The following is a 10,576-nucleotide window of genomic DNA, read 5'->3' on the forward strand; positions in this document are numbered from 1 at the left end:
TTTCGTACATTTAAGGAGAGCTGTGCAAACTCCAGTTTTGTATCACGGTCAATAGCAAATTGATTGTATGTAGTTTTTCTTTTCGCAACTTCCTATTTTCTTTGTGCATTGACTGTATTTTGAAATTGTTAGTAGTGCAAGTTAGGTTTAGTTATTGTAAGTTATGTTGCGGTATTGTAAGTAACGCGCGGTATTGTTTAATTAATAAGAAATGTTAGTATTGTAAGTTATGTTTTGCTTGGAATAAAGCTGATTTTAAAAAAAAGCTGCAGACAGGTGATGTTGCTGCATTTCAAGTTCCCCAATTCTAAACGCCTATTTCAGACTAGCGACATGATGACATATTACGACATAACGACAAAGAGTTTTTTCCTTCTGTCAATCGTTATGGCGTTTGTGCGGTTATGTTCATAGTACGTAGCAGGGAAAAGACTACAACTGTTTCTATAGAAACACGAACAAAAAATCCTATCCATTGAATTGATAACTATTTCTTGAAAAAGTGTACCGTGTTTCAACAGAGTAACAGGAAAAAGTATACTAAGTAATCAAAGCGTTCGCTTATAGACTAATTGTCACATTTTGCTTTGAAACTGAAATGGTATTTCCCGTAAAAACGAGCAGATAAGACGCATATTTTTACCCTAAGAGTTTTGCTCAAAATTGTGGGTGCGAGTTGTTTACAAGAACACTGCAAAAGCAAAAGTTTCATTGGGAGAAAGTTAAGCTTGTTTATCACACGAATGGGAGTTTTTGTAAATTAAAAAGAAAGATTTCCCAACACAGTTGAGCTTCTTTACAACATATTAAGACTTAATAAAAGAAAGAGATTTTTAACAAAAAATTAATAATGAATTAAACACTTTACTAAATTGGTCAGTCAAACGTATATTGAACATCATCAAAATCTAGTAAAATAACAAGCCAAAAAAGGGTAAAAACTTAAAAATTGTGGCTATAATAAAGCAAGAATACTTTGACAAGTTGACAGACACCTCAAAAAAGCAGTGTTGGAACTTCCAGAACACCTTTAAAACCCCAGGCTCTATCTGACGAAACTATAATAACTAATAATAATCAAAGATTAGGGAGTGCGTTCAATGATCTTGATTCCAGGCTCTCTCTCCTTTGCCAAGTTGGTGATAATGTATTCGGTTTCTGACAGGTAAAGAACCACCTAGTGGAAACTAAATCATCATCATCATCGTCATCACTATGCATGACGTCATTTTTTTCACGCCATAAATGGTTCGCATAGGTTTTCTAGTTACCCTAGAGTATAAAGCTACATCCCATAACGTAAGGTGTCTACGGTTCTTTGCAATATCTTTGCCGTGCACAACAAACAAGATTTCTGAAGCAAAGTAATATGTTTCCTGGTGTTCCTGTGTTCCCAATGTATATGTGTATGTGTACACTTGATTGCAAAAACGTTGACACCTAAAAAGCATAAACCATGAACGATGAGACCCAAGGGATTTGTGGATAGTGTTTAAAAATTAGCCCTTATTGGCCGACTTGATTCACCACGTGCAATTAATTTTGGTTATCAACTGTTGCACGAGAATAGAATATTATGCAAATATATTTAGTACACTTATACCCATAAAGCCACTGGGTCTCATCGTTCACGGTTTATGCTTTTTAGGTTTTTGCAATTGAGTGTATTTAATTGACCACTCCCCCTTGGGGCTTTTTAGGGTCAATGAACAACGGCTCTAATCAGATAGACCATGACCCCAGGAACACCTCACCCTACTCTTCTCGAACGCTGCCAAGGGTTTTTTAACGTCCCACAGATTATTATTAGGAATAAGTGTTGTGAGAGACGGCACCAGGCTACAGTTTATCGTCCTTATCCAAGAAGACTAGAAAGTCTAACCATTTGCAGATGTCATTACAAAGGCAGCACTTTCTCCTTAGCTATTTAAAGACCCTGAACGTTAGTCTGGCTGGGATTTTAACCCACGACCTCCCGCACGGCAGTCCGGTACTCTACCAACTGAGCTAACCGGTCGGCGGTACCTTCAGTATTATTAATTGGAATTCTTCATAGAACATTTATTTGTTTACCTTAATAACATACTGTACACCCACAGAGAGAGTTGTCAAAAGGTATGAAAGAACATTGCCAGTATTTACAGATTGAAACCTGAAGTCAGCACTCCTCTTGTAAAATATCTGTTGACAAAAAAAGAAAATACAGTAAATTGCATAAAATAAATTATAAATAAATTATAAATTTCTATAGCGCATAATTCCATGATGGTCAAATGCACTTTACAGTATGAGATCTAGTGCTGATTAAATAACACGCATGTAAAAACTGTATTTAATTGGACCCCCACCCCACCTCTCCTCCCTGGATCAAATTATCAACCTCTATCCAAAAATCAAAAGAGAAAAGAAGTAAAGCAAAATTAAACCCTGGGGTGTTACTGAGACAAAAGGTTTCTCCAGACTGACGCCCGCTTCATAAACAGATTTTTCGAGATACACCCCTGTAAGTACACCCTGCTGGCAGAGCCTTTCTTTTGCTTGCTCGATTTTGGCGTTCTCGAGAAAGACTCTGCATGAATCGAGTAACATCTTTATTGAGCATGCGCTACATGTTGCCAGGATACAGTTTCGAACCCAGGCCTAACATGACTAATAGGCGTGCGCTTGCCGCTATTTCAAGTCCTCCAACTTACAGCATTTTTAAGCCGAGCCTTTCACAAGAATTAAACTGATCAATTATCAGGGCAGCGAGAGAAGAAACCACCAATAACATCGGGGGCGAAGGAACGTGAAACGAAATTACATCTGACCGCTTGGATAACTCTTTCATTAACGGAATCGCTAGTTGATAAATTATTAACGATTTACTATGTCCGGTAGGAAGAGATACAAACGTATCTGAGCCAGAAACAAAGGACTTTAAGGCAGTTTACTGCTGTATTGACAAATCATGTAATCCGTGGAAGATACCAATTATATTAGGAAGAATCTTGTCGAGAATAACTGGTGCTTGGCTTCGAGCAGATCTCGCCGCCATTTCGCCGCCATTTTGATTTTTCATGAAACAGCGGGCTCAATTATAACCATCGGTTTTATCACTAAACGGATGCTCCCACTAGAAAAACCAGTTTGACGAGAGAGAACAAGATTGACTAGTCCAGAAGTTGGGGCTGCGGCGGCTTCAAAGAGCTTAACGACGAGATTCAGGCAGAGCCTCCTTTTCTCCTCCTCAGTAAAGAAAACGACAAAAGGAGGCTCAGCTCGCAGGGTGCTGTAAGTAGTACAGTGTTACCTGAGAAGAATCACGAATCTGTCGAGGGCTGCTGTCGACCTCCTTACGATATTGCAGTTGATTGTGATGAAATTCCTTAATGACTGAGAGCTAACATATCCTTTACGAGAATTCTTCCCCCAAAAGGCCCCTTTAAATTTTATATGCCAGGGCATAACACAACTACAACAGATACCTTAATATTAGGGGATCTCCTCTTTAAGCCAAAGCTTTTGATTGGGCAAACGCATTGGAGTCTATGGGGACACGCCCGTTTCTAGTCAAACTGTCATGTATCTTAATGGAGTGTACACAATGTGTACAGATCTACGACCACAGAAAATACCTTACCAATGTTCCCAAGTTCAATTCCCACTCAGAAAGAACGACTGTTTTGTCTGGTGTTTCCTGCAATTATATTGTTACCTTGTAGTTATTTATCGTATGGCAGTAAACTGTTGGTGTTTCCCAAGTTATCTGTACTCCGTTGTCACCCTTTAGTACACGTTGTACATTTCTTGGAGCACTTGTTTCTATAAAAAGGAGAAACGTACAGTCAACACAAGTTTAGCTCCTATTTAACAGCTGTGATGCTGACGTTAAGCAAACCTGCATTAACCTGACTCAAACCACTCAAACCCAGGGCCTGATTGCAAAACAATGGACCTTTCTTGATTACCACCTTTTCATCGCTTACCAAGATGGTTGCGTTTAAAAAACTTAAACTGCAAGACTTTAAAGGCTGATTTCAATGACCCATATGAAACCAGTATCAAAAATTGCAAACTTCATTCATGAGTACTTACGTGCGTCAGCTGTTTTGTTTTTAACAACGTCTGAGTATGGCCCTGGTAGAGATCCCTGTATACGCACTTGAACCTTGAACTCGTACTCTGAACATGGCTGCAGACCGTAAACAACGTAAGAGTTCGTCCGCATTATGTTGAGTGAGATCCAGTCACCATGTACTGGCATTGAGTGATAAGATAGAGCCCTGCAAGGTGAACAGGCACCAATTTAAGCATTTAGACTTGTAACTAACAATCTGGACGATTGTCGTTACATGCTCGTGTACGCAACGAGTCCAAGAAACTTTGTTAGAAGTCTTTGACAATGATTATCGAATTCGTTCGGGCCATGTTTGACCGAGTGGTGCGTAAGCCTACGATCTTTTAGCCGTGATAACCTCCAGCATCATATCGCTAACTCCCCCCAAATCGATAGATACAGAGATATATAGTGAGGCAGTAAGTAACCACCAGATAGAATTGCATTCAGACTTGCAGTCAGAATGAAATACAGGGGAAAACGACATTTGTTAAATAAGAATACCTTGCGGTTTATACGGATGCTTTAATTCCCGGGCTTTAATCCTTACGTTTTCACCTTTGATTTGGGGACAGAAACCATTTGTACATCGATTATGATTTTTCAATACTAACCGTGAGTCAGATATGTATCTGTGTGACCTCGGGTCATGATGACGCTAAAAGACCGCTATTTCCGGTATGATCGTTGTGAAGGGCACATTCAAGTGTTCTACGCTTTCTACCAAATCTTGTGATGATCGCCGACATTTTTTGTATTAAAACGCATACTTTTGCAAAGGTTTTCCGTCATTACTGTTCAAGTCCGGATATTTACAAGTCTAGACAGAAATGATTTAAAGTAGTCATTAAGAATTTCCGAGATACTTCTCTCTATGAATGCCAAAGTCTTATTTTTAGTCATTTGTGTCTTGCATATGCCATCCTGTATGTGACACTTCATGTGGTGAACTTAACTCGGCGCCTCACGGCCCGAGTAAAAAGAACGCAACCGAGAACTTAACTCGTGGCCCGAAGTCTTATCCGTTATCTCTCGGACAATCGCGACACAAAAATAAAAAAGAAAAAAGAACGCGACCGAGAACTTAAATCGTGCCCCCTTACGGCCCGAGCAAAAAAATCAACCCTATCGATTGGACAACACATTCCCATACTGGGAATACCCTCCGGAAAGAAGAAATGTGTAGCGTATGAAAAATAATTTACTATTTTCAAATCAATGTACAATTAAATTGGTACAATTCATCTGGACTACTCATTTTCTGGTGATACCTAAGGGTTTATTGGATGAGCATTGCATCTGACTTGCCTGTAAGAGATTCTGTATCCAGGAAATCTAGCACCATATCTCGGTGGGCTCCATGAAAGAAGCATAGCAGTTGTCTTCGGTTCGTAAGGTATTGCTTTGAGATTTCGTACTTTTAAAATGGATCCTAGAAAAAGAAGTAGAAAACATTTTTTATCAACTGTATTGGGTTAGGTTACAAGCACAGCAAAGTTTAGTGCTTAAAAAAATAAACGAACAGCATGTAAATACCTACCATAAATAGAAGAAATAAAGCATAATTATTGGCAATGTGTTTATCGAGTAAAAGACTTGTTAATAAACTCTAAAATATATAAGGAGTTTATGTTTTTGCAACCGCCTGAAAACACAGAAAACACTTTCATACTTAATCGGATATCAAACAAGAAATCTCTTTAACTGTATGACGTCACTACATAATTGAAAGAGAAGTTAATCCTGAGCTAAGACAACCAATTAAAGCAAGTGACACACTCGGACACCAACCGCAGCCTGGCCAGTACCTTACGCATGCGCACAGCCATATCACCCGGGCAGTGGCAGCCATACTTGCTTTAATTGATAATCTTGAACTACCATTTACTTGGATTAGTCATGATTGCTGGCTGTAAGAGCTAGTTACCACTGATTCAGATTGGTTTGAATTGTAAGAGTTCGTAAGTGAGGAGACACTTTCAGGCAATGATGTTATCAGTAGGTCAAAACTGGCATTGTAAACGCAACTTTTAAAATGTAGGTAACAGCCATTAGTACTACTTTATGTCGACTTCCACGGGTCAAATGCTTATTAGAATTGTCTCCGAATTTAGCCTGGTTTTGCAAAACTGTTTGGCTCAACACTGAGGGAGATGAAAGCAGTATAATCACACAGGTATTTTCTCGTCTAAAGCAAAGTGCCATCCATTTAAGTGTTACAGGTACGTATGAGGAGGAGGTGGCTCTCCTTGTTAAACATTCTTGATTTTCAGTCACCGCAAGGGAATCATTGTTTGGATGGAATCAGGTTCTCATTTTTTGGAGGTTGATATTAATCACCTGCACAGCAACCCCAGCACACACGACAGCTGTGCCACAAATTTAGCCACAGTTCAATTTAATACACCTAATCGAAGAACTGAAGATATTTGCCATCTGAAGGAATTGCGCTTCCAGGGAACTGTCCACTGCACTATAGGCTTTACAATCTTGACCTTGATACTCGTTATCTATCAGTTTCTTCCGTGCCATGAATGTATCCTTTGACCGGAGGACTATCATCAATGACCGCTAAATTTCTCACTTTATACGGATAAATGATCAGCAGCATACCCTCAGGAATGGCCGAGATTAAAATGCTGCCAAGACCAGGTAAAACCTATTTTTGCTGAATTCCCTATTTCCGAATACTGTAGGCATTGCCTTTGAGGGCGGCTATGAGTTTAATGGCCTTAGTGCGACAATCTCAGCCATTCAGTTCAGCAACAATACAAACTGGGCACAGTAACTTTCCCATGAACACGCTCCGTTGTAAGGGATATGTCTCTTACATAGTTTTGAGCCCACGGCTGGTAACGTTACTTCCAGGACAAAATATTGATGCTCTATCTTTTCCCAGGATGTTCAATACATGAAGATCATCATCCTCACTGTCTAGTTGCTGGTTTCCGTGCCTTCTTTGTCAATTCCAGCTGTTACGGTTTTTAAATCAGTGTTTTTTTCCTCAGTTGGTGCTCGATGGGCCCTGGGTGGACTTGACGCGATATCATTTGTTTCTCCCTCGCGCAATGAACCTCCTCCTTTACTCGTGTAAGATACTCGTTTCTTTATTTTTGGGACATCTTCAGGGGCTTCTAATTTGCTGCCATTTCTCAAACTGTCTTGTGCTGCCTCGCACATGCGACCATGTTTCAACTAAAGCAACGCCTCATTCAACACACCAGAGTGTCTTATGTATGCTGATCGCTGCTCAACAATCCCTGACTGGTTTATCAAATGCACTCAACCAGGAGTTACCGGGATCACCCATAGGCTGAGGATTGAAAGCCACACTAGAAATCTTCAGATGGTACTTCATCGACAGTAATCAAGTCCATCTCGCATGACATGTGAATTCCATGTCCTTGTAATTGCTATGAATTCCTAGGTTTGCTACAACAAAGTGTTAAACAACAACGGAGTGAGAAAAAGTTTAATAGTTTTACTTGGAAATTTGCAGTTTTTTATGTGGCATATGAGCCCTCATACAAATATCATCACAGGCTACAGCTAATTTACATCTAAGAACATCATATTACAGTGGTGCACTATTAACTATCACCCAGTGGCCCTCAACAATAATACTCTTCAGTTTGATGTTGAGTAGTTAAATACAAGAGTGGAAAAATCAATCACTTTAGACTTACCACAATCTCTCTCGTCACTACCATCTTGGCAATTTAGGAAACCATCACATAATTTTGAAACTGGTATACAGAGGTTTCCATCACACTGAAAGCCAGTACATGAGCTTGGAGAGGCTGTAAGGTAAGAACAGCAAATTAAAACATCTTAAACAGCTGCATGATGACTACCATGGTTATGGAATTACTTGGAATTCATGACAGTACACAAGGCTACCTTGAAGAAATGCGAGCACAACTGCCTTATATCAAACGTTACTTTGCTTTGATAAAATTTACCTCATATTTTTGTCTAAGATTTTGCCCAAACATTTGGCCACATACAATTTGTAGGGGGAGGGGGGAGGTGGGGGTTTGATTTGACTACCCGTCTACTGAAAACCCACCGGATAAGGGTTGGCTTTTTCCTTGGAAACATGTCACTTCATTGAGCTTCTTTGTTTTACTTAGTACGTGGTTTAGAGCTTGATGATAACCCTGAAGAAAGACATATTTGGTTTCCACAACTGACTTCATCTGAGCCATCTATACATTCACTGAATCCACTGCACACAGAAAGGGAAGGTAACCGTGAGCAGTCCTAGAAATAGCTACACAGACACCACGTTAATGGATTTGCACCTAATTTGTACAAACAAAAAAAGGAAAAACTGCGTACCCTATTGCAAACATGTTCTGCTGCAAACTCTCCAAGAAAACTAACCTTGTAATATCACGGCAACTGCGAATGCGCGGGGGAAGGGGGGACTACAAATTTTGAAATGTGACATACACACCCAAAATTAGCCAGTTGCCCATCGGTTTGTTTAATATTTTTCTCTAAATTCGCTCAAACTGACTCAGTTTGGCCTAGCGCATGTGGCTCTCGAACTGAGGAAGAATTTTCACTGGATTATCAAACAAGATTCATGCAAAGAACCACAGTGCTCCCGAAACTAACGGAAAATCATTCATTGCCTTTGGTTGCTGTGCTTTCAATATCTCATATGTGACTGCTCACAACTAAAAGTAAACGTTTCTGAAAGCAAGTTTTCAATAAAAGGAGGAAAAAACAAAATTGTAAATATAGAATAAATACAGAATATGGTTGCCGTGGTAACTTCAAATTCAATGAAATAAAACATGGCATTCAATGTACGTTATTAATGGACAAGTTGCCAACCTTCTTCTCAAAACGTTTTCTGGACCTTATTTACATATTGGCCCTTCTCGGCATTGGTGAAGGCAGGGAGGGTGTGAAAAAAAGTGGCTTCACTGACTTCAAACATTCACCGTAACTTTCGCAGCATTGTCCTGCCCCTCCCCTTCCCCTGGAGTTCCACATAGCAAGTTTCCCTTGACAACTGTTATGACAATTTTGACTTGCTCTTGTGCAAAGCATTTACAAGCTTTTTTGAACTTGTTCAAAGACTGGCCGGAGTGAAACTTTTTAACAAAGAAGACGTGTCAAGGAAAAACGTCACAAATTTTGTCAAGCGCAATGCAGATTTGTCAAGGAAATGTTGCTCTTGTACAATCGGTCTTTAGCTACCAAATTCTTGACATTTCGTAAACTTTGCGGGAAGCAAATTGGCCTGACATACCCCCACGCGAAATATTGTTTCCATGGTAGAATTGGTGACAGGTTTTTTCTAAGCTTTAGAGAGCTCCTGTGTTTTAGAGCAGGAAAGCTTGATACAAAAACGCCTAATTTCTGAACTTTGGAAAGTGCCAACCTTCCGTTTGAGAAACTTACCTATCGTATGACTCACTTTACGTCCATTCATTGAATACGACTTCCCCAGTTTGCTCTTTTCTTACAGTGCAACCTGCTGTACCGTAGATACTTGCCAAATATTTTTAATTTATTGATTCGTAACAACTTGTTGACATGATCTATTGACCACTATTTGATGGCTTCCGCTCCTGTTGCCCAATCAAAATGCAAAAAAGCGTGCGAAGCCAGTGGGGCTGACAATTCCACCTGTTTTAGTTCTCAGATTTCATTGGCCAGTTGGAAAAGAATCCACAGGGAGTTGTTACAAAGGTGTCTAACAAACCAATCAAAAAGTCTGCGGTAACGGAACAGCAGGCTGCCAAGGAACCGTTATACTGTTATCTCTCAGGGCAACTTGAGAGCTCTCTAAAACCCCGGCTTCACGTTGAAAGGTTGTTGTGAAACATTTATGTTGGTTCAAAACTGTTAAGAACCTGAGAATGCCATGTTAAATGATATTTGCTAGATGAAGGCTCTGCTCAGTTTTAAGCTCTCGTTTTTGCCAACAGTTCAATAATAGCAATGCCGTCGTGATTTTAAATGACGTTTTATAAACGCGTGTTCGCCCAATATTGTAAATAACATAATACATGATAAAAGCAAATTTATATGGCTCGATGGCGCCTTGCAATTTTACAGCGACTAAAAAATTAAAAAATAATCGGTATGCCAAAATTACATTACATTTAATTTCATTTAAATCTAAAAGTTTAAAATCTGACATTTAGCTAATAAAGAGCCTGTCTAAAAAGTAATGTTTTTATCTTGCTTTCTGAACAAAATCATTAATAAGATTGTTGATGTGTTGTGTACGTAAGAATATTAGAACGCTTAGTCAGGTCTTAATATTTCAGCGTGTGACCATCGAGTATTTGGTGGCAGACTTGAGTTTGTAATTCCTGCACTTTTCCATAACAAAAGTTGAATACACCGTATGTTTGTTCATCTACCTTTACGTGGTTCTGGGACAGATTTTTCAATCCTTTTGGATCCAGAAATTGCAGTCTCTCCTTTTATGTTGCTTCCAGCTTTGACCTG

General features: G+C 39.4%; 2 protein-coding genes across 3 annotated transcripts in view; both read right to left on the bottom strand.

The window, feature by feature from the left end:
• Positions 1 to 4,266, bottom strand: part of LOC146453296 (receptor-type tyrosine-protein phosphatase S-like) — a 31,804-nt gene extending 27,538 nt beyond the window's left edge. For both annotated transcript variants that reach the window (XM_085096770.1, XM_085096771.1), the window contains exons 1-3: positions 4,078 to 4,266; positions 3,698 to 3,804; positions 2,074 to 2,181 (exon numbers count right to left, since the gene is read on the bottom strand). In XM_085096770.1, coding sequence (XP_084952896.1) covers positions 2,074 to 2,181; positions 3,698 to 3,804; positions 4,078 to 4,246 — 384 coding nt within the window. In that variant the 5' untranslated portion in view covers positions 4,247 to 4,266. The remainder of the gene's footprint in view (positions 1 to 2,073; positions 2,182 to 3,697; positions 3,805 to 4,077) is intronic.
• Positions 4,267 to 5,370: 1,104 nt separating this feature from the next.
• Positions 5,371 to 10,576, bottom strand: part of LOC146453297 (uncharacterized) — a 7,697-nt gene continuing 2,491 nt past the window's right edge. Inside the window, exons 2-4 of the mRNA XM_085096824.1 lie at positions 10,489 to 10,573; positions 7,786 to 7,899; positions 5,371 to 5,531 (exon numbers count right to left, since the gene is read on the bottom strand). Of these exons, the coding sequence (XP_084952950.1) occupies positions 5,371 to 5,531; positions 7,786 to 7,899; positions 10,489 to 10,573 (360 nt within the window). The remainder of the gene's footprint in view (positions 5,532 to 7,785; positions 7,900 to 10,488; positions 10,574 to 10,576) is intronic.

The sequence above is a fragment of the Pavona decussata genome, unplaced genomic scaffold (genome assembly GCF_977016875.1).
Source record: "Pavona decussata unplaced genomic scaffold, jaPavDecu1.1 SCAFFOLD_339, whole genome shotgun sequence".
Classification (NCBI taxonomy): domain Eukaryota; kingdom Metazoa; phylum Cnidaria; class Anthozoa; order Scleractinia; family Agariciidae; genus Pavona; species Pavona decussata.